At 46.6% G+C, this 24656-nt stretch overlaps 2 protein-coding genes across 5 annotated transcripts in view; one reads left to right on the plus strand and one right to left on the minus strand.

Moving 5' to 3' along the window:
• Positions 1-11517: 11517 nt before the first annotated feature.
• Positions 11518-16608, minus strand: LOC146176138 (alpha-ketoglutarate-dependent dioxygenase alkB homolog 4). Its single transcript, XM_084582464.1, has one exon. It carries the CDS (start codon positions 16500-16502, stop codon positions 15534-15536), a length of 969 nt encoding a protein of 322 aa, XP_084438590.1. The 5' UTR covers positions 16503-16608; the 3' UTR covers positions 11518-15533.
• A 409-nt stretch (positions 16609-17017) lies between these two features.
• LOC146176139 (RNA-binding protein 25-like) overlaps positions 17018-24656 on the plus strand; it is a 41488-nt gene continuing 33849 nt past the window's right edge. For 3 of the 4 annotated variants that reach the window (XM_084582468.1, XM_084582465.1, XM_084582467.1), the window contains exons 1-4: positions 17018-17177; positions 17820-17937; positions 23580-23623; positions 24236-24406. In XM_084582468.1, coding sequence (XP_084438594.1) covers positions 17847-17937; positions 23580-23623; positions 24236-24406 — 306 coding nt within the window. In that variant the 5' untranslated portion in view covers positions 17018-17177; positions 17820-17846. Of the gene's footprint in view, positions 17306-17819; positions 17938-23579; positions 23624-24235; positions 24407-24656 lie in introns of all 4 variants that reach the window. The other variant, XM_084582466.1, reaches the window with a different exon arrangement.

Genomic DNA, 24656 nt, shown 5'->3' on the forward strand with positions numbered 1-24656 from the left:
CTAGCAACGAAAGGCGCCTTGTCGGAGCAGCTGCTGTGGCGCCATCTGGAATTGAAGAGCGACACGAGAGCACCCTGGCTTGCGCAGTCAAGTTGCGGTACACTTACAAAAACAAAATAACTGTACGAACTTTACGACCCAAAGTTTTAGCTTAGCGATTGTTGCGTCATCTATTGACTATATAGTAAACTATTATCTAGTTTTTAAGCTTTATTTTATTACAGGCGCAGTGCATTTTCTTGTCGCAAATAGCGCGCTAGTCAGTTAATCCTGGCTAATTTAGTAACTGAAATGAAGAAATAGTTGACGGATTTCTAACAATGCCCTAGAGACATACTGGGAAATGAAAAAAGAAAAAAAAAAAGAAAGGCCGCACAATGTGGCAACAGTCACTACCACGTCTCAAAGGCGTCGCCGTTGTATTCCATCTATCCATACATCTATTCATATCTCATCCCAAATATTTGCCGAAACAGTATTTATTTATCTATTTATTTGAAACATCAAAGGCCCCTGGCATGGGGCATTACATGAGGGATGGGCATGACAATTAAACAATGGTCTTGATAGAGTTCTTAAAATGAATGGCGTTGATATGATGCGCGGCGTCATGCGGTAGATCATTCCTGTCCCGGGATGACGTGACGAAAAAAGATAGATAATGAGCGGTAGTTCTTGCGGTGGGGGCGTAGACGGCCTTATGGTAATTAATACGGCTTGAGAGGCGATTAGCAGGTAATATGACTGATTCCCCTAAATATGAATGATAAAGCACACGAAAGAGGCACAATAGAGACATTTTTCTTCGCGTTTCAAGGCTGGGTAAGTTGCAATGGCTCTTGATTTTGAAGCACACTCGTGTAATGAATAATCAAAATTAATGAAGCGGATATCACGATTTTGTATTTCTTCTAAGGTTAAAGATAAGTCAGACTGGTGAGGATCCCATATTGCTGAAGTGTATTCTAGTTTAGGACGGACAAAAGTTAGGTATTTTAATGATTTGATGGATGGGGTGGCAAATCGTAGATTGCGCCGTATGAAACAAAGGGTACGATTAGCCTCGTGTTGTTACAACTGCAGCATTGAAAGTCTCGCGACAAGCATGATCTATTCTGCTCTTTGCCCAGGGATGTGCTGCATAAAGCCCTTCAAACTTTAGTGCTGCAGGGCCCGCATTAAGCAGCTATGACATTACACATCTACCACAAATCTGTCACAAACAAATAGTTTAGCCCCGCTCCTACTGATCGATTCTGACCAGCGGACATATCGAAAAATATGAGCGGGGATAATAGGCAATTGTTAGTGGCAGTTTTCGTAACGTGATCGTTGCGCAAATCAGCCCCAAGACGCGTTACCAGGGGGCTAAACCGAACAGGAACCGAACTGAGAGCCGGAACCGAACCAGAATTTTCGCCCGGAGCCGAAACGAACCCGAAGTTTTTTCCGCCATCATGAAAAAAAAAATCGTAGGAACCGTTCCGAACCAGTTCGGAACACGGTTCCTACACACTTTTGTTGCAAGCTTATCTTTCATTACTTTATTTTTGCTTATCGCGCTCTCCTCGCTTATTTCCAAAGCGCCACTGCACACCGCAAACATCTCAGCAATTTTGAAAATTTGTCGCTTGAAAAAATGTGAAATGTACTAAGTAAAAAAAAAAAATGTTAGGGGGACACTTAAGCTCCGCCATTAGGAGAATGATTCGATAGTGTTTCACACACATGGAAGATGTTTTCACTTTTTATTTTTATATACATGTTTGCCGTTTTATACGCCGATACTTAACATTATCAAGCATTGGCTTTTAATTCTAAGCATTTCGAGACCTTCGAACCCCATTTGCCAATTTTTTTTAAAATTTCTTTAACTCATCAATTAATCAATTACAATCATTTCATTAGCTCGCCATCGCCTATAACACACCAATCAATTATAGATCACTAGAACCACAATTTCTTAAGATACGATTCTTATAACGCAGCTGCCGATTATTTCCGGCACGCGGTGTCGAATACACAACGCGCGCATACAGACATCGCTTAATACACTGCCACATTCATCGCAATGATCTTCGTTGTCGGGCTCTCGTTTCATCCCCAATAAGGGTAGTCGCTGCATTGCGCCATGGTGCCGCTCGTGGAGAAAGTTGTACCATTCGAGCTTTCTCCTCCTATGCATTAGTTCTAACGTTGAGTTAAACTATAACTGAAAAAGAATGAAAAATTTATTTTGAAAAATGTCACGAAAATCAATTCGATTTCACATTTGTTCGACGACGTCGCAATACGTCGCATGGCATTTGCATAGCAGCCGTATGAGATGCGACGCCAGTCGACGCAGGTGGGGGGGGGGGGGGGGGGGGGGGCAGTTGGGTAGGAATTTGCCCGCGCAGCTGTTGAGCCGTTCCGTGGGTTCTTTACCATATTTTAAAAATGACAAATATATGTTGTTCACATGTCCATAGGAAAGTTATTCTAACGTTCACTTGTAATATTACTGAAACGTTAGAAATAAAGCACAATAAGGAAATATAAAAAAGAAAAACGTTACACCGATGCAAACATTCTGAGGACCATGACAGTTTATTTGGACACCAGCAAATGGATGTAGAGTGGTACAGGGGAAAATAAAAGACAGTGCAGGCATATTACGGGCGTATGCAGCCAGCGATTCCAGGAAACGAGGTTTTTTTACAAGTTGAAACCTCCCACCCACGTAAAGACTCGAGTGAGTCTCAGAGCAAGCATCAGCGATGTGCTATGAGAACAAAAACAATAAAACAGGTTTCACTTCTGCCAGGCGAAAATAATTATATTTTTTTTTAAACAAAAAGTCACAAAGGATGTTGCCAACGGAAAGCCAGGGATGAAATAAGAAACTGTCCCGTAAGTTCTACATAGCGGTCTGTCCTTTCGTGCATTTGCACAATGCATAGAACGATCAATCATTTGCGTTACACACTCGTAACCTTTCCGCGAGTTTTTTTTTTTTTTCTTTTTCTTTTTTTCTTTTTTTTTTTTTGCTAGTCGTAACTAAGAGGCTCTGCCATAGCTCTGCTTAGATCCTGGGCGAGGAGCAATATGTCTTGAGGTGGAAGCTATGGCGCGCAACTAGCAGACCACATGGGGGAAGCTATGTCAAAGCACAATGGAGTAACCCTGATATGTAGGCCGCGAGGTGTGTGTGCATAGTGCGTGTGCTGTGGAAAACCAGTTTGCTCCCCCTTCACCGCGGGACCACCACCACCTCAGCGAGCGTCGTGGCAGCGCTGGCTGGAAGAAGAGGTAATCACCTCCCCTTGGTCCCCCCAAGGAGAACGACCGCTTATCTTCTGGTTCCCAACGGCGAAGCGACCGGTAAATACCGCACGCTCTCGCCGTCTCCTGCGGCAGTCGCCGTGGTATGGCTTTGTCCGAAAAATGTGGCGCGCACGGGAGATCCCGGACGCCATATTCCCGGAGCGTGCAAATGTCCGCCGCCGAAGTCGCACCCCCATTCCCCAGCCGATGAGTCAGAAGTCCTTCTTATGTAGCCTTGCCCTTCCAAGGAAAACCTTGTTGATGTATAGCTAGCCGGCATGCTCTGTATTATTTGCAAGTGCAATAAATAGTATTCGAACATCAACTCTGTATCGTCCCCGTCCTTGTCCCTTTGTTCCCTCCGGGTCGCTAGCGAGGACGCTGCATCCGCGGGGGAGGAAGATTGCCCCTGAACTCCACAGTGTGTGTGTGTGTGTGTGTGTGTGTGTGTGTGTGTGTGTGTGTGTGTGTGTGTGTGTGTGTGTGTGTGTGTGTGTGTGTGTGTGTGTGTGTGTGTGTGTGTGTGTGTGTGTGTGTGTGTGTGTGTGTGTGCGTGCGCGCGTGTGTGTGTGTGTGTGTGTGTGTGTGTGCGCGTGTGTGTGTGTGTGTGTGTGTGTGTGTGTGTGTGTGTGTGTGTGTGTGTGTGTGTGTGTGTGTGTGTGTGTGTGTGTGTGTGTGTGTGTGTGTGTGTGTGTGTGTGTGTGTGTGTGTGTGTGTGTGTGTGTGCGTGTGTGTGTGTGTGTGTGTGTGTGTGTGTGTTTCTGAAGGCCCCTCCTGCTGGCGGGCGATGACTGAAATGGATAGCGCCCCACCAAGAGCTCCTACACTCATTCCGGGCCATCGGAGGCGCTGAGAAATGCCGGGTGCCCGCTAGGAGTCACCCATTGCAACGTGCTCGGCTGTGATGAAGGAAGGAGCTTTCCTTCCTGCGTTCCCACTGTAGTAAACGCCACCTGGAAGAGCGACATCACGTGGTGTCATGAAGCATGACCGTGAAGTTGCACAATGGAGCTGCAGTGCACCGCGGCTGCATCAGTTGCGTCGGGAATGAGCACGCCTATAGACCAACACCGATCTGTGACGTAAGCGCGATGAGGTGGCGCTTTTGTCGCCAAGCTGAGCCGGTTGGGGGTGAAAACTAAGCTAAGCGCCCATAGAATACATGGACCCGAAACATTTCAAAGCAATTTTCTAATTTCACGGCGCACCTATGATCTCGTTATTCGGTACAGAGCAACCATGAACATCCTAGAACAGATCACGAAAGTATGAGATCTCATTAACGAGGCGAAGTACTTTTAAAATAACGCTAAACGTATGCGGGTACGAATTGGGAGGGCGACCCTTAGAAACATGTGTAAACGCAACTTACCCCAACATTATACTCAGTTCAGCAGCGTTGAACCCTTCTCATTTTTTGGTGAACGTCTTGTATCACGTCCCGACATCATGTTGCATGGCACACTACATTCCCTTGTAAGTACTGCAAGTCTGACGACTTGCGGTACCGTTCACAGCACGATAAACTGACCACGCATAGTTGCAGACGGCAATGCACCACCGGCGCTGTCGCTAGCAGACGCTCCGGAGCTGGAGGCGGCCGCGGTGGATATCGTGCGTATCGCCAGCTGCGCTTTCGTCTGCTGCAATGCGCGACCCTCGTTCGGTCCGTATTGTCGTACGGCGTTTGACAACTGCCTTTTAAATATTATTCTGTCTAGGATGTATCACTTGAGGGACAGTATTATCAAGCTAATTCACTCCATGCGGCAGCATATCAGACTGCAAACAAAACTACGTGATTCGCTACATGAGCATTTTGGGGATGTCTGGATTCACAACATATATATTATTCGGGGAGTTTTAAAAGTAGTCCGCCTCCGCAATGACGCAGCATACGTCTTCAAAGCGCTGGCCAATGTTTAACGACCGGCCACCGCTTCTGCCGCTCTGCAAAACGAGAAAAATGTTGCAGTAAGTTGCGTTTACTTGCGTTTTTATGGGTCGCCCTCCCAACTCGCAACCTTATACGTTTCACGGGGTTTTAAATATACTTCGCCTCGGTCATGAGATTTCATACTTTCACGATCTGTTCTAGGATGTCCACGGTTACTCAGCAGCGAATAAGGACATCATAGGTGTCTCGTGAAATTAAAAAAAAAACTATTTCGGTTCCATTTATTCCTGGGCGCTAACCATATTTTTCACCCCCAGTCGGCTGCGACGCCGCGAGCGCCCCCTTTGTAAACACGATGTTGGTCTATAGGCTCGCAGCCATCCACAAGCTGTTGTGAAGCCGACGAAGTCCCCAGAAACTCAGGAATAAGAGTAAAGGCTTACGTGAGCAACATAGTGTCCAAGGTGGCAGCTGTCCAGCGAAGCCTGATTGACGAGTGCACACACGTGCAGACACGTCGAAGGCCACGCAGGTAATTTCGTGTGGATTTAAGGAAGGCGGGGGGTGGGGGTGTATCTCCGTGAGGTGGTATGTTATACATTCTGATAGCTAGCAATTACTACTGTATCCTAATGAGCATGTATAAGGAAATAACCGGGGCAGAAAATATACTAGTGACTAATGGAGTAACAAAGTGCACAAACAATCACTCGCAAGAGGAACCGGCCGCGGGAGCTATTAATGCTGTTTCGTCATATACTCCCGCCACTTTCCCAGACAACACGTCAGCTCCTAAGGATGTCCAATTTCAGTCCCCACCTTCCACAACCTAACGGGGTAATTCGCAGGATGTCACCCCGAACTCCCGTTTGGGATTTGTTATAACCTCCAAAGAAGGATCCCCGTTCTGTTCACTTCTTTGTGACCATGCTATGTACATTCCAGGACAATTGTCTGCGATCATGCACCGTGGCGCATGAAAGCGAAGCGGTGCATGACTGCAACCCAACCTGGCTTTCTCCCTGAGCCTAGATAGGGGCGGTAGCTGCAAAATCGCACCTTTTCAACTGAGCTTTGTTGAGGGAAGCTTTGCCTCGAGTACGGCGCTCAATGCGTACATGCACTACACGGTGCACTACGTGGCTCCTCTGCAAGCATCGTGGATAGGGCCAGGGAGAAGGAGATAGCGGCCGGAGCGACGGAGATGGAGTGCTAAACTAAAAGGAAAAGAAACAAAATGACTCGCTTTCTCTCGCCGCGCCATGAGCGGCGCCAGCGCACTGACGACGAAAGCATGCGCCGAAGCCGCGGCAATGAGCGAGCCGCGCATGTGCATAGTGCGTCTCGAACCAGGCGGCTATCGCTAGATGTCGCGCGCGTAGCCAGCAGCGTCCCTGAGCTCGCAGTTCGGACGGTTCGGACGTTCTTGAGAATCATTTTGCACCTGTACGAATGCTAAGCCTTTTATTTGCCTTCCCGCTAGCGCACACCTTGCGACCAGCGGAAGTTCGCGTCGTCCATGACTCGTGAGTGCCTTTTCGGCCACTTCAGCACTTTCTTCATTGTGCCGCCCTGTTGTGTGCCGAGAGCTTTGGTTAGTTGCACTAACGCTACACTTTTCGGTTTGTGTATCTATAACACCGTTTCGAAAGTGGAGAACCCCAGATGGTGCGGCAACAAAGGAGACCTGCCCATTAGCGCGGGCAAAACATGCGCTACTCAAAACGACGCGGATTTCAGAAATGCAGCAGCTGAACAAAGGACAGGAGAAGTATCAGTGTTCGAGATTTTCTCCTAGCCTAGATGCATATTCAACGAAGGACGAGACGACCCGAATTCCGGACCGCATCAGGTGTTGGCTGGCTGCTATAGAAACGAAAAACTGTGAATTCGTCGTTTCCAAACTCGTGTGTTGCAAGTACTAAATTAGTTCATAAACAATATCATCCGCACAGAAAGCAGTACATTGTCTGGCGAAAGTGATGAAGTTTTGGATTCATGTCAAGCTGGCTCATTGATCATGGACCTTTAATTTGCAGTCTTTTCGTCATAAGTTGATTTTAAAATAAAGCGGTGTACGAGCCCATTTTCCTTGTTTTCGTGTACCACTTGTTAAACCTCTCTATTTGTGATGCTTAGGTGACTTCAGGTGTAGCGTGATATACTACAGAGCCATGCAAAAGACGTCACCCTCCACTTTTTGCAGCACACGCCCGAAATGGTTGGATTGCGTGACTGCTTAGCTTCTGTGGTCACAAAAGCAACTCTGAAAAAATAAGCAGGCAGCTTCTGGATTACTTTTGGTTCGCTGTTCATTATGTTTGGCATGACTTTTTGACTTCGTGACAAGTGTGCATTTTCTCGCTTATTATTTCAGCTTTCCTCCTTGAACGTGCAAGGAAACCAAAACAAGATCAAGCGACACCGAAAGATGTATAAAATACACGTGTCCCAGCTCGACCATGTGAAACAAACAGCAAGCCACAAGTCATATAGGAATCGCAGCTGTTTTTTTTATACTAAACAAATAATAAAATTTCCAACATACATATACAAGGGCCCACAGAATTTTGCGGAACGTGCAAAGCAATAAAAACCCCAATTTAAATCTTCGCTTTTTAAAGGCTCCACAAGGGGCTTGTATAATGAATTATATAGTTGACACAGGGAAGCTCTCACCACATCATTCAGGTCCGTGTTGTGTGCATTTTAGAGAAAATATTTTTGTTTTAAGTTTTGCGTTCCGTAAACCTTTGTGGGCACCTTTACATATAGGCTGCTTTATGAGGACCTACGAAGGGCCTTTCTAAGCAGCATTGCATACAAGAATTGAAAACAGGATTTTTGGAGATAAAAATTGCATGCTTCTCCCAAGGCCCCTGCAAAATACAGGGCCTAAAATAACAATAAAAATTTTAGCAGCGTGTGCCGAGGAAAGGCTCCTAAACAATGCCCCAACAAACTCCCAAACATATGTCCCCGAGCGGTATTGTTTGGCACGTCCTGAAGAAGTCACTTCTTGTTTCACTCGGTATGCTTTGGGGATTTTTGTGGGACTTCCCTTGGACACCCCAATATCCCATAATCGAAATCCCTGGGATGTCCTTGGGACGCACGTGTGTTGTCTGGGTTCAGTGCAATAGAAAAGACTACCGCCGCAGGTTACAAACGTTTGTGCGATCCTGTTCAGAGCATGCCTCTGGCAGGTGGTGTGCCTGGGCACTGATTGGCCGGCTGTTTGTGTGACGTCACGATACCGCATGTCACGGCCTAAATGGCGGAGCTACTAACTTTAACAGGACTTTAGAGTTAGGAATCGAATTCGACGGGGCCGCCGGATCATATAGTCAGACACACTACTCCTAGACTAATGCACATTCATATGGCTTGGGTTAAAGGGCCACTGTCCAAGGTATGACAAGTCTATGCGAAATACTGCAGCGATACGCGCTTCGCAAAGCAGAAAAATACAAAACAAAGCCCTCTCGTGCTCTCATTCGGGAAGCCAGCTTCCCCGTTCTCTACGCTGGCCCGTCTGGCCGCGTGGCTGACGTCAGAGTAGCACGACATCCAATGGTCCGTCTCGCTGACTGACGGGGGTGAAGGACGGGCGTACACGACGGCGGGAAAAGCGCGCCGCTCGCTGCGCGCTTTTCCCTCGCCACGGCCGTACTAAGCCACCATAGCCGTACTGAATGCAGTGGCGCGCGCTCCCTCGCCCGTTTCGTTTTCGCGCACGCAGAGCACCACGTCCCACCTTCCGCCAAACGCGACGAGGAAGGGGAATTTGTCTTGCAGAGGCAAGACGACCGGGCAGGAGAGTGAAAAACATTTGCGAGGGAACGGGAGAAGAGAAACACGACAGAATCGGGTGATTGCGGTGGCTGTAACCGCGTTATTAATTACTCTTTTCAAAAACATTTTGCCGCCTTGCGTTCAGGGGCTGCAGCCTCACAGTCACCGGGAAAGAAAATATTTTCGACCGGAGGCTGGACAGTAGGCCCTTCAAGCGGGGCTTTATATTTATGTCGGGTGGTCTTTCACACGATGCGGTTTATGTCTCTATTGTATTCTAAGAAGTGTAGGTGCGCATCCAAAACGGCGCTGAAAACCGAAATGCTAGAGTACCTAATTCGTATTTGGTCGAGCCACGCTGAACCGGCGGTCATTTTTCGTGCCGCTACCACTATAGGGTGGGTGTAGTACGTGTGTTCACTTCTGATAGGTGCAGTTGGGTGGAGATCGAAGTGGTGGGTCGAACCTTTGGGGAGTGAAGCTGGACAGAGTGGATAAGCAGCCCTCTATCTTTGGGAAGGGGACAGTGTGAAAGTAGCTGGCGTTTCTGGAAGTTGCAGGCTCCTCGCTCGGACAGAAGGCTTCAACAGACATCAGATTCCCCCAAGGCAGGGGCGCAGTATCACTGCTCTCGCAGGGAAAAGGCCATTAGAAATCTGCATTTGGATGAAGCACGTCGCAGGTCGAGGTAAAATAATGAAGGAGTTACTCCAAAGGATTTGGGTTAATGTGTGTTTGGCTCGTGTCCTCGTTACGGAAGGGCTTGCTTGCTGCGTATGCGGCGAGCAAGCAGGCATTTTTTTTTTTTAACGCAGACAGAAATCCATGCGCCGCATGTGCCAGTGGATTGTTATCGGGTGTCGCAACTGCATTATCACCTGCTACTGCATGCAATGGGCGAGAAATGGAGATAAAGAAACGCGACCGTAGGTCTGTTGTGACTCGCCCCTCGCCGGGTCAGGAGCTTTCATCGCGTTAGGCGCACAAGACAATACACCGCAGGAGATGACCCAGACGCTTTATCTGCGCACGCGCCATGCATGTTGTATAGCTTTTTTTCTGCGCTATTTTTGGGCAATACGCATAGAAACAACGCGTATCTCATTACCTTTTCCCCCGGCAAGAAGCAAAACAGTTACAATTGCAGCCACGATGAAGGTTTCACATCAAAGATAGGGGACACTTTCTGACTGGTGTCTGACTGTCAGCGTTGAGTACGATCGCGGCCATTGCGCCTGCGTGGGAGAGGTGCGGTAAACCGGTATACGTCTATACGTCAGTACGTCTGCGGCAATCTATTATAGTGCCCAGGGGCATGGAGGCAGCAAAATTACTTTTTAGGGTGGGACCGTGATCTTGAATGGGTCAGGGCTGCCCTGCTTTTCGTAGTGGTTTTTTAATTTCATTGTTCACGTTTTGCCGTGTTTTTGGGCGTTTCACTTCATGTTATCATGTGTTATTCTCATCGCGGTGCCTTCTTCCTTTCCATGCCGGTTTTCATTCTTATGTTTTTGTAGCGTAAAGCTACACTACGCGGGTCAGAGCCGAGTTTCGTGCGAGTCTTGGCCGCCCGTTATGCGCATGCGCGAGAACCGTCAAATTCGAAGTGACCGACCAGAAGTATTATGCCCAATCAGCATAGAATCGACACTAAAAAATTAATAAACCTGGTCTTCCACCGGGGAATCGAAACTCCATCCCCCGGATCCCCAGCCCAGCGCTGTACCACTGCGCCACGCTCCAGATCGTGAAACGTTCTTCATAATCTCCCTTGTCTACAGTGAGAATGATAGCGGGATTCCGTGAGTGACAGATACTGCGCCTTTCCTTTCCTGTAGTTGAATTATAGAATGCCGGTGAACTTTAATGCGTTCAATGAAATGCTGGTTGTGTTCGACAAGGGGCGCGCGATGTACCGTCATGACAAGACGCTTTCCCTGAGTGGCCGCGAGAGAGGCCCGGAAGAGTGAATCTTCCTAGAGCGCACTGTGGCGGGAACTTTACGCTACGTATATTCATGCATAGCAGAGCTAAGCCACTGCTAATTTTTTTTTTGTTTATCCGGAATAAACCGGTGTTTTTTGAGTAAACTGGGTTGTCACTCATCGGGCAAGACCATAGCTTACAGACCCGTTCTTTAGAAGGCAGGGCCTTCAATTCATCGCAAAGTGTGGGATGTTCCTTTAACAGGATTACACAACTTTTTGATACATCTTCACAAGTGGTGATGCATTCCTGCTCACCAGATGCTCGTATGTCATTGCTGATGAATGAAGGTGGCTGTGTTGCTTCACACACTAAGGCCTAAACCAGGAGCCAAAAATTTTATGGCTAAAAATCACGAAAAATCTGAAAGGTGCAAAAAGGAGGCGACCAACACTCTGTGCGAATTGTGTTGACAATAAGAATGCAATTCTACGATGGCATTTAGAATTTGTACTGATGGTGGAACTATATGACTGCTGTAAGGAGCTGTCACAAAGCAATTTATTCTTGAGTAAGAAGACAAATTTTGACCGTAATGCACCAAATTTTATTTCAACAAAAAGTTACAGCTAAAAAAGGCAACATTAATTAACATTCCTGAGAGACAACATATCCTTTATACCTTAGAGAAACTCTTTCAGGGTAACATAACTTGTAAGTGCCTGAACAATTCAAATACACTTCTACAGACTAGGAAAGAGGTGCTTTGGGTTTCCTTTAAACTGAACACACCCAGCAGCAGATAAAACCTGTACTTCAGCACTCAAACAGAGAATTGAACATTTTGCCACTGGCATGCCTTCAAAGTATGAATGCTGGTACTGCAGAAATCATCACACTAGTTAAGGCAGAGGAGGCAACTGTTTATCCTGCTAAATATCATAGGCGACATATGGCTCATATCTTATTAAACACTCTGATAATCAAGTTGTACAATGCACCCTGCTTTGCTGAGCATGATAACTCTAGGGCACAGTGTATATATCTACATTCACTATGAAAGCATAGCAAATGCATCAACTATTCTTGGCATGATATGACTTGCAACACAGCATCATCATGCTCAGTCTATTTGCATATTTGGCATCTATATATTGGCGTGCATGTATGGCCACTACGAGTACACTTAGCAACGTTTCAACACCTGTGGATTTAAAACAGTCAAGGCACTGCATAAGCATCACTTACATTTTATGCTGAATCATCAAGGGGCTATTTTCTGACGGCACCCGCTATGCAGGCTACAAGCCCTCATTAGAGTGAGCATGTGCAGGCTGTTGCTCCTTTTCTGTTATCAGCATTCCAGTCTAAATATCGAAGAATATATCAAGCTTATTCTATTTTGGACTATACTTGAGAACTTTCTGTGGCTACGCAGTAAAAACTACTGGGAGAAAACGTATCAGCACGCTTCGTAGCGGTGTATAGCCCCTTCAGATTTTTGGCAGACCTTGCTCCGGAATATTATACTATTAAAGGATTATTAACACCATTACCAGATAAAATTATACTACATTACTAGCCAGTACAGAGTGGTTTGGTTCGGTTAGCGGGGTTTAACGTCCCAAAGCAACTCAGGCTATGAGAGATGCCGTAGTGGAGGACTCCGGAAATTTCGACTACCTGGGGTTCTTTAACGTGCACTGACATCACACAGCACATGGGCGCCTTGCTTTTCGCCTCCATCGAAAAGCGGCCGTCGAGGCCGGGATTCGATCCCGCATCCTTGAGAACAGTAGTCGAGCAATGCAACCACTGCGCCACCCCAGCGGGGCCCAGTACAGTGTGAGCGGCCGGTACAATGCATGCCGATGACTGCGCTGCCTGTTGGTGATCCAGCGAAGCGTAGACAGGCTGCACCTCCCAGCCTATTTCAGTATACTTTTGATCTATGCTTGTTTCGACAATATGCTATCGGCAGCAAATGAAATGCAAACAGTGAAGAGCGTGGCTAAACGTCTCGCTGACATCGTCTGCCTGTCGCCACCAGACGCCTGTGTGCCCAGCCGGTTTGCGATATATAGTTCTGCTTCTGTTTTCTCTGATACTTGCGTTCTAGCTTTCCTACCACAGCACAGCCACGAACATGCTGATAATATCACACTGTCTGACTGGCATGTTGGTCAGGTTAGTCTGGTGCTTAAGAAGGGAGGAAACAAGGTCAATGACCAAAACTTCAGACCACTGACTATAACAGGTGTCTTCTACCACATTTCTGCACATTTAGTAAAGGAGTGGATGAGCACATGAATGAAGTGGAAAGCCATCTTTACCAAGCTGCAGTGTGGCTTCTGCCTCAACAGAAGGCTCGAAGACAATTCGTTCATACGAAGTCAGCACATTGAAGTGGCACGTATAGAATCATGCAGCCCTATTAGATACTTCCTAGACATTGCAAAGTTGGCTGAAGAAAAGATACACTTGATAAGTACTAAAAAAAAAAAAGATGGTTTAAACATGACGTTTGGGACCCCTACAGGCCCCTTGATCACAATGAAGAATGTGCGGACACTACCATTGTTATCAAGGGACCCTTAAGTGTCCCGAAACGTCATGTTTTAAATATAAATATATATATTTTTTTTAGTACTTGGCGAGTGTATGTTTTCTTCAGCCACTATGTTTGCCCCTCGCCAGATAGGATTCTGTCGAACCTTTGACTACATTGCAAAGGCAGATGACAGCGTCCTGCACAACCAGCCTTTCAGCACTTTGGCAGCACAGGGGCTGCCGCTACGCTAGGCTGATCTGTTAAGACGACTGTATGTTGCAAACATGGTCGTACCGCGTCTTGCTAGTGTCCAAACTGATTTCATAGAGGTCTGTGGTGGATTTAAGGTTGTCCCCTCTCCCCTCTACTGCACGTCTTGGGTATGCAGCCGGCTTTACTACAATCTGCACTAGGCCTTAAGCTGCCCTAATGTGGGATGGGACTTCTGGAATATGGAAACTATCAGGTCTGACAGCTGCAGATGATGTGGTCCTGCCTGCTGAGCATGTGGCATAGAATCGGTTCCTCCTAACAATGGCCACAGCACAACTGGAACAGTTTGGTCTCCTACTTAAAGCCAAAATATCTGCCGCAGTGCATTTCTTGGGTACCCAGCAGAATACAGCAGTTAACTTGACCTGCGGTGAGTTGGTACAGTGGACATCCCAATACTGTTACCTTCGGGCCACCATCAGCGCAATGACTGACATTTTCAAAGAGTATGATGAGTGAATTTGATAGTCCTCAGGATGCGGAAGAAGGATCCTGTGCCACAGATCATTGGACGAAGGAATGACTGCGCCTCATGAACAATGAGTGCATTGTCTCCACTGGTTCCTCTCTGTCATTGGTATTAGAAGAGAGTGGTGCAAACGGATTTAGACGTTTAAGCAGAAGTTTGGCTTTCTGGCATGCCCAGTTTACAAAGAAAGTCAGTGAAAATGGACACTGACTGTGAAGAGACAGTGCGTAAGGAGGATACCGGTGGCGAGGCTCAAGTTCAGTATGTAGCTTACCATCCTCATAAACTAACTATTGCCCATGAGTATTTCTATTGCAAGCTGACATACAGGTGTTTCTACAACTCATTACCTGAAAAGCAGGCTGCACTGTGCCAGTCGTGCAGCCAGCAGGAAGAGAAAACCATAGACCACCTCGTATCGAGATGGGTTGTTTTGACCCTGCAACACATAGAGGGCACCACCATACTGCAAGCCCTTCGGTTTTCCCAGCATGATGGCACCAACTTCATCATGAACACCACTGAGGACAGACTTGTGCAATGGTAATGCACAGTGCGACATTGAACGGCTAGTCTGGTTGGACATGCCATGTCCTTATGGACACCATTATTCTTTTATGTATACTTATTTGGCAGGGGCAGATTTCTCTGTACCTGTCTGGTATAAAGGGAGAAGCTACAGTGGTAATGGAAGCAAAACCGAAGCACTGCAGGCCAGGCAGCAAAGAAACTCGCTTCACCCACACCGGCCACAGCTATTGCCGCTAGCAAAACCAGACCGCGCAAGTTGCGATCAGCAGAAAGTATGAATGAGATGCTTGGGTGGCAAAACTAGGTGTCAGAACACTTCCTTCCAGCCTTTTTATTTTTTTTTTGCCCATTTTTTTTTTTTTTTACCATCGCCATATAATACCTTCCTAGAAATATTTCTGGCTATGCCACTGCTGCAGTTGCATAAAAAACAACAATACACATTTCTTTCTATTTGAACACCCAAAAAGTACTCATTCAACGCCAAGAAAGAACTTAGTTTAGATATGCCTGCACAACTTCATGCAGAAAGAAAAGTTTTACACCTGCAGCATCGGTTACAAAGTCACAGAAAGCTGTCTTGGCTGTAGATATACTTATGCTACATACCAAAGAGGCATGCAACATACGTTAAGAGGCTTGTCGATCACCTGTTGAGAGTAAGGAGCTTAAAAATAACTCGTCAACAGATGCCAGTGTTCTATGCGCAGCAATGAACTACTTTCCACAAAGAAAAAAATATGAAACAGGGAGAAAAATCAATGCTGCAAGCGCACGCTCACTCTTCACACACGCAACTTTGCGATTTCCAGCAACTGAGCGCCAAAGTCGCACGAGGCGCCACCTTCAAGAAACTCCTCCGACAGTTCGCGCACTGTCATGGCAATCCGCCGGCTAGTAACGTCTTCCCTGAGGATCGAATGGTGCCACTTGTAACGGGCTTCGCTGTACAACACTAACATAGAACGCCGGGGCAACGCTACCTGCACGACACACAATCGAGGCGGAGTCTGCACCGATATGGAGTCCTTGAAGTCGTCGGTCCATGACTTGCATGCGCTTTTGTCGTGAGAGACGACCTCGCAATCGCCGCTTGGCACAGCCAGGCGATGAGCTGGAGTCGACGGTTCGTCAATGAGGTCCTCATCGGTGAGCATCCAGTGCTGCTCGGGCCTGGACAACGTCAATACCGTGTCGGACAGGAGGTTAAATGTGACGAGCCGTGGACCCCACAACCACCAGTCATCGTAGTGGGGGTCGATGCACGATCCACGCTTGGGGCTGTAGTCGAGATTGCACAGCTCGACCGCTTCGAAGTCGGACACGACAGGACACCGGGACATCTTCTGTTCTACGCTTGTAAAGTACGCCGGCAGGCCTGCAAATTCGCCGACTCTCACGCGTTTTTTCTTGAAGTTGACGCGCGGCCCGAAGTCTTGTTTGAGACGGCCTGACTGAGATCCGACCCAATCACGAACGTCGATTGCGTCGGCAAGACTCGCTTCCTCCTCGTGTGTGAGGAACTCCTCGTAGATTTCGATGCCTGGTATGTTTAGTGGAGGTAAGTAGCCGCCGCTGTTCTGGGCACCTTCCGTAGACGCATCTAACCAGCCGGGCCAACAGAGTCGGCAGTCGGAACAAAATGTGAACGGGTGTCGCACCTTACGTTTGGAAATGGCATGCTTGCTGGGCTCCTTGGCCTCTTCACAAGTAAGGCAGGACCTCACACCCTTGCAGGAACACTTGGGTTCCATCGTAGTGGTGTTTTGGGTGCAAGCAGCGTGCTTGCCATACGTTTCAAGAAAACAAAGTTATGGGCGCCGCCATATTGATCGTTTTGAGATATTTTTCCAAGTTCCAACGCTAGACGGCAGCAGCTCTCGGTCTGGAGTGGAATATTCTACCATGGAGCGAACGATGTGATGGACAAGTCACACATGTTTCTACCTATTTTTAAATAAATAGAGAGCTTGACCAGCGTGTCAATGTTATCCTTTCGCCTTTTTCGCTGGAGACAATCAGAAGGATCCAAAAGTTGGCTGTAACATTCAGACTAAGATTTAGGCCACTTTTAGAAAAATAAGGAACAAGTTTATTTGGGAAGACATCTAGGTCTACATGCGTACATGCATGAAAAACACAGCAAAGATGACTCCAACGGCTACTACGACTTGAGCACGGTGACTTGAGTACTGGCTCTACCGTAAAAATGCGTTCATATGTGTTGGCGTGAGCGCGCTCTGCGCTTGATGGCGCTAGCAGTCATTTCATGGCTTCGTGCAGTGACGCGCCATCTCAGGCCAACATACGTCCATTACTTATATGAGAGTTGTGTTGTACATTTCGTCAATTATCGTCTGTGCATATTTCGTGTATTTTATACGCGTTAAAGATTCTTTGTAAGCCGACCTACACCAAACGTAACCACGGTGAGCTTTTGCGTTATTCGGGAGAAAGTACCGCTACTAGGTCCTTGTCTGTTTACCAAAATACCGCCGCGAACTTGCATGCCCCAGATAAGGCCTAGCTCCCCTCTTTCGTGGGATCGGACTCTGGGGTCAGTTTACTGCTGTTCCTTTCAACGTTGTTTAATGTGTTAAAGACTTGTTACAGGATAGTTCTTGACCTATCGCAGATTGTAGACGCTCGTTAGTCTTGTTCTCTTATAATAGCGAAACTAACGTTGGTTTTGGCAGCGCTAGGCCGAGCCTCGGACACGTAACATCTTGTGCGCTCTCGCTTTGTGTCCTTGCAAATTGTTTCATCGCTTTTTGATGAAAACTCCGAGCGTTTATGTTTTGCAGAAAACAGCAGCCTCTATTAACGCTGTTTTATTTTATAATTGTTTGTTTTAGTGGCTTCCGCTCTGGAGAATTTCGCGGCATTGCTAGTGTGGTTTGTTTAGTTCATTGTCGATACAGTTGCCGGTTTTCCATAAGGCCGTCCTTGTAACTGCGCGTGTTCCGGTAGTCTAGGTTTATGTTGTCGCGTTCACAGGGCTTGAGTTTGGCGCATTCTATTCTGGTAGTGAATTGCTGTTTGACAGTCACCCTTGTGATCTCTCTTTTCAGGAGTACCGACTAGTACTTCGGGAAGACATGGCTTTCCCACCCCATAGACCGCCACTGGGCATGCCTGGCATGCCCGTACCACCCATGTTAGCACCACCCTACTCAATGCCTCACATGGGTAAGAATCGCGAGCTTTTTCGGCTTCACGGTGAATTTGACAGCTTCGCTCAGTCAGCGGCTACTGGTATGCTCCATGAACTAGCGCCGGGTAGCCCGTAAAACTGATCTTTCTTTCCAAAGTCTGCATTTAAAGTACTTAGGTACCTTGGTGTGGAAGCTGGTACAGTCATGCTGAAGGTTATAGCGAATCTCCAGTTTGTCACACGGGCTACCTTTACACTCCGAAAACGTTAATTCGAACTTTCGGTCTTTGGAGCTGATTTTTTATTTTTACCCTGTTAACATTTCCGTTTTTAAAAAGGTTCCTTTTATTTACATAGAACAAATAGTCTCATCAAGTTTGACCTATCAAGAGTTGATTGTGCACCTAGTTATTTGTTTGGTCCACTCGTTTGTGGTAATTTGGTGCTAAACTGGATAGACTTTTTGTCTAATGGCTCGGGGAAGGGCTGAAACAAACGCAGTATGCTAAGGACCGTAAGGAGATTCAGTTCTGGGGTTTCCGTTTCCTTCATTTCATTGTTTTTGTTGGAAAAGGAAGGGATACCAAAATAGAATTTTATTGTTTTATAGAGATTTACTTTGCCCCTCTGTCTTGAGGGCTTGAATTAGGTGCTGGTGTTGTGTCTGAGCTGCTTGCATTACAACCTGCTTTCTTAAGAGCTCAAATTCACGGTTGCCACTTAAATGGCTCCGATATTAATCTAGTTCTCACTGGCAGACCCCGCTGTTTTTCTTTTTGAGAAGGGCTGCCTGATTGATTCTCCTCATTGTGAGCATTAACTGAAACCACATTGTTGAGCTAGAAAAAGCCGCAAAAATGAAATACATGTATTGCCCGCTACCAGCCATTTTTCAAGCAAACTGCAGTGACATCGCAATACACATTCAAAACAGACCTTTGAGGCTAGTCCACACTGCAACTCACTTCCGAGCAGCTATAATGGAGGCTTTTCTGTTAATGTCACAGGCTTGAATTAAGTGGCAGAGGTGAAAAAAAAGAGAAAAAGACTGTTTTGAAGTGCTTTTTTTTTTTTTTTTTCGTCGTCAAGAAATTTCGCTCTGACACCAGCATTCCACTTCGCCGCTGTGCGTGTGTTGTCATTTAGAGCAGCCTACTTTAGTGACGCTGTTGGTGTGCAAAAGGCTGTAATGAACAGGGGGTTGCACTAAGACATAGTCGCTAATCTAGAGGGAGCTATCCCTTCAATAGGCCATGTAAGCAGTTCTCGCCCCCTCATTATTTGCACGGCAATATTGAAGCCTATTCATTGTCGTGTACAGAAACGCGTTCACACATTAGAGTAACTCTCTTCATTGTCGTGTAAAGAAACGCGTTCACACATTAGAGTAACTCTCTAGGTTGTCATGGTGACAAAAAAAATGTGCGTATGTGTTTGGAACTGATAGCGTTTGTTGAATGGGGATGCAAAACTGCTCACGCTTGTCACTTACATTGCACGGACGTGCTCTGAATCTCCATCTATTGGAAATTGCCAATGGAGGGACCCGCTCCACCTGTGGAATCTTGCCAGAGCGAGAATCCTTCAAATGCAACCTCGGCAGTTGCAAACTGGCCCTTAGTATTGCATAGGCTTTCGACCTCAATGCATGCTTTGATGGAGGCTGCATATATGCACAATGCTCTGGTTAGGTAGTGACAAGGCAACAATGGATACCACAAAGCGCCGACTTCCAACTGTCTATTTGCACCCGCATGGAGACAGGGTACATAACATGACATGAAACCCTGCCGAGGTGGCGCAGTGGTTAAGGCGCTTGACTACTGTTCCCAAGGACGCGGGATCGAATCCCGGCCTCGGCGGTCGCTTTTCGATGGAGGCGAAAAGCAAGGCGCCTGTGTGCTGTGCGATCTCAGTGCACGTTAAAGAACCCTAGGTGGTCGAAATTTCCGGAGTCCTCCACTACGGCGTCTCTCATAGCCTGAATCGCTTTGGGACGTTAAACCCCACAAACCAACCAAACATAACATGACCAGCAAAGGCCGGAATTCAATTATCTATATGCTCAGAGTTGTGTAGAGCCCACCTCGGTATCCTTTTAACGAGTAGTTATATGCGCTACTTTAAGAGAATCTATCAAGGCTTTTATAAGCACTTTTGAAACAAGAGTACCATCTTTGAACTTTCTTTTCTTGAGTGAAGATCGGCAAAAGGTGGAACCGGGGGTGTGGCCTTTGCTGCAGACTCGTGCACGATTGTGCGAGCTTGAGGTTGTCTTTATTTTTAACGGATGCTGTAGTTCACGGAGAGCATCAATTTAGTCTCTCTTTATTTTTAGCAGGTGCTGTAGTTCACGGAGAGCATCAATTTAGTCTATTTTGAAAGATTTTCCAGTAGAGCTGCATAGCCATGTATGTGCACTGCGGAAAAAAAAAAGAAGTTTAGTGAAGTGGTAGGGCTACATGCATAGGCTAGTATTTGCTGTGGGGTCAATAAATGCGATTCTTTGTTCTGAAGCCATTGGCCGATTTGGTCTAGGTTGGGAGCACATATTTAATAAAGAGCAGTGTACCGTTGCACTCGGAGGCTCAAAATAAATGACCAGATACGATGTTGATTCCCCAGAGTAAAAATGTTTAAAAAACCACATTTCTGCCAAGGGCCAAGCATGGCTGAAAACGATAAATTTTAGGTTATTCTGCAAGCTATTTCCTAATGCTTTTAACACAATGTGCACGCATATAACGGCAGTTTTTCGCTAGCTCTGGAGGAGGCTAAAAGCAAAGCGCCCATGTGCTGTGCGTTGTCAGTGCACGTTAAGGAACCCCAGGTGGCTGAAATTTCGGGAGCCTTCTGCTACAATGTCTCTTATATCCCGAGTTGCTTTGGGACGCTAAACCCGATAAACCAAACCAAACCTCTAGCTCTGAAGGCAGTTTTACTGTATGGCCAGTTCTCACGTGTAACCGTATGTGAAGTCCCATGATCTGAAATTAATGTTGCTTGTACTTTCGTCTCCTCTACTTACAGACGTGCTTAATAAGCTTTATTCACCCACTACGGTTGGTCAGTGGTTGGGACACTCGATTGCTGAAGCCAAGGATGTGGAGTCAAATCCTGGCAGCTTTACTACGGAGGTGAAAAGCAAGGCGGCAATGTGCTGTGTGATGTCAGTGCACGTTAAAGAACCCCAGGTGGTCAAAATTTCCAGAACCCTCCACTACTATGGTGTCTGTCATGGCATGAGTTGCTCTGACACGTTAAACCCTATCAATTAGGCCAGTGCTTCTGAGGCAGGGGTTCATGAAACCCACGGCCACAAGAAAAGAAAGGTCACGCGATAGCTCTGGCCTGACTATAAATAGCTTTATAGGATTAAAATAAGCACGGAGGTTCAAAGCCGACGGCTTTATTTTCTCGGAAACAAGCGCGAGAGGTGTCTGGGCATGGAGAGCGTGCACAAGAGAGGAGAGATCGCCTACAGCGTTTGTTGATGCTGGCACTGGTGAAACTTGAGCTCCGGCTGCAATACTGGACAGGGCAGCAATGCAAAGCTTCCAGAGTGTCCGACGAGGAGTCGAACCCCTTCTAGTAGCGCCAACGTGCAGTCTTATCGTTTCTTATTAAGTGCACATCTTTTAAAGGCCGGTTTAGCATCGACTGAATCTCTCTCCACCTGTGGCTGCAGTCTGCACAAAATCGCCGCACACGAATCCCCGCCCCCCCCCGTTAGGAGTTTCCACCACTTCCACTCGTGCTTTGAAGGTCACAGTCACATCCATGGCCGAGAACCCCAGAATTAGACCAAGCCAATAATCTTTATTTTATATTTTGCTTTTTTTTTTATTGCCATGCATTCTTAGCCATCAGGGTAGACTGTGTGGGAGCGGGTTGGCCTGCTTGAAAGCCCGACGGAGTGTTACAGCATTGCTTCTTTAAAAAAAAGAAAGAGGGGAAAGGGGCTTGCGAGGGCCATGTTTTCTCATAGTGTAGTATATGCGCTGCTTTATTTAATAGCGTCTTTCTTGCCGTATAGAAAATGTGATGTTTTCTTTCTCTGACACCACTGTGTGTGCCTTTACACTGCTGCTAAGGCAGACGACGTTATGAATAATAACTTAGGTTAGTAACCACTGGGACATATACGCATGCTGCTTTCTCTCTCTTTCTCTGATTGCGTCCTTGTTGTTTGGATGTTGTGCTGCCATTGTGAAGCCTCACCTTTGTTATAGATAATGCACATATATTTTTAATGCCTGTCAAGCAATTTGAAGTTTGGGTTGAATCAGTTAAGTTTGATTTTCGTGGTGTGTGTTTGAGCTTGCATTATTTCCTTGGCAGCTGACTTTTGTATTGGCAGGCTCTGCAGTTGAATTTGTTAGCATGGTTCAAGCTTCTGTCTAAATTATTGTCTTATTTTAGCCAGTCTTTTCAAGCAAGAAGTTTTGTAACTTATCATTTTTTTTTTATTAAGTGGTTATGGCAAAGTCGCAATGAAGCTCACCAAGATTATGAAGGAGGCTTGAAAAAACTTCAAGTTTTATACTTGGAGAGGTTGCCTTGATTGCGTTGATGGCACTGCAGACTATTACCATGCAATTTGGGGAAGCTGTAAATTTTTTTGGTATGGCTTCCTTCCTTCCATAAAATGTAAACATGTGCGAAGTAAACATGAACGGGATGAGGCGGGTTGGAATGCTCTTGCTACACTTGGATATCTTGCATTGCGTTCTACATCTAGGTTGTAAAATATTAGGGTGATGAATGGCATGAAGTGTGCAGTAATACTTAATTGTCACAGCCATCCAATGTGCAGAGCTCCACACTGATTTTAAATAACCTTGCTCTTGATTCATTGCAACTTTGTTGTTATTCGGGTTTCATGCATGCCCCCCACTGTATTAGTGCATGATTTGCGTCGTTGAAAGTGCCGTCAACGTCACTGCAGGTTTTGTTGTGCTTGGCTTTGAGGACCGTGAATTTTCTCTGCACCTCACAGTGCACTTTGCCTTTGTAGACTCCTGTGTGACTGCTGGTTAAGCTCTTGAATGTGCCATTTCTAGATAAAAGCATCAGGGTCTCTTACAGTGTGGTCAGGAGACGTAAGTGGAAAGTGTTCTTTTGTTAACTTTGTTGGTCGCTTTGTTCCCGAAGAAGCTTACTGCATTTTTTCACAACTTTGTTTGCAACTGCATGCCTGTGTTTCTTTTTTTTTTTTTTTGTTCTTTGCTTTACCCAATTATAGTGTGCTTTAACTTAGGGTGTCATGTAAAAAGTCACATTGCACGTTCTGCTTTATCCCAGTAATGTGTTTTTAACATAGTTTTAACCGAGTTGCCATGCAAAAGGAAAAAAAAAAAGACTGGCTGCTTGAAAGTGACTAATTAAGCTTAAAGCAAATATATGCATTATACATCCTATAAAAACAGTTTTGTTATATCTTAAGTGCATCCTGATTGCTTTCGAGAGCGGTTTTGTATAGTTTGCAGTTGTAGTCTTGCTTTACTGATACAGAGTAACTTCCCTATGGCTTTTTTCAAGCATGCCTTTGATTGCTGTCGCTTCTTTAGCAGTTTGCTGTGAGACCGTCCTGCATGTTTCATTCTGGCTCGGCTTTCATAGGTATTATTGGTAGTGTGCGCACATGTTTGATTGTTGATTGTCACTTTCGTTTCAGTCCCTGGAGGCATGATACCGATGGCAATGGGTGTGATGCCACCGGTAAGTCCCTCTTCCTTAGGGGTACCTTTCTTTCCCCAGTAGAGTAGAGGGTCAGTTGGAGGGATGTCTTTTGCTATGCTTACTTCGATGCAAAGTCCATAGCGCGATATCTTTGGCATCTGTTGGTAGGTATTGGTGGTGTCCTTTAATGTAATACCAACGCATGTTTATTGTTGTAAAAAGTGCCTGCCATTGGCCTGTGAAGCTGTAGTGAAAAGGAAGCAAAGTGAAGAGAGGGAAGAGGAGGTGGAAGATGATGACAGGGGATGAAACTGCAGTCGCCAGTTGATCGAGAGGTGGGGGAGAGTGGGGAGGGAGTACTGCAGGCCTCACTTTGGATCGGGACAGTGAACCAGGGGTGTTGCATGGTGCTTGGGGTACTAGATCATTCCTCCCACTCCCACAGTCTGGGGGAACATTGATTTTGAGGGGGGTACCCTGATGGGAACATTGATTTTGAGGGGGGTACCCTGGGGGGAACATTGATTTTGAACGGGTTACCCTGGGGGGAACATTGATTTTGAACGGGTTACCCTGGGGGGAACATTAATGTTGATAGGTACTCTGCCACACGGTTCGCATTGACAACGGTGTGAATGTTGTTTGGTGCAGATGATGGCTCACGTGGCTGTGACGGTGCCTCCGTCGATTCCGATCCTGGCGCAGCCGCCGCAGCAGCAGCCTTCGCCGCAACCGCGCTCGCAAGGCAAGCGTGGCCACGGCTCAGGCTCTGGCTCGGCAGTCATCGAGAAGAAGCCGCTCGTGCGCCGGAACCAGCAGTCGGTGAGTGGTCGTTCTCCCCACCGCTCGGAGCACGCCTCGCTGCAGAAGCGGTACCTGTGGTGTTTCGGAGACATTTGCAGTGGCTAAGTTTCTGGCTTGATACAGATAATTCAGCTGGCAGTTGGCACTGGTTCCCAGTTTGGTCGTGAGGTTCTAATGTTTGCGCTTGGCTTCGCGCACAGCTGGGTTATGTTACCTATAATCAGATACGACTTAAGTCTGCATTGACCAACACAATTCCTCTGCGACA

The sequence above is a fragment of the Amblyomma maculatum genome, chromosome 10 (assembly GCF_055883805.1).
Source record: "Amblyomma maculatum isolate TAMU_Amacu chromosome 10, ASM5588380v1, whole genome shotgun sequence".
Taxonomy (NCBI): domain Eukaryota; kingdom Metazoa; phylum Arthropoda; class Arachnida; order Ixodida; family Ixodidae; genus Amblyomma; species Amblyomma maculatum.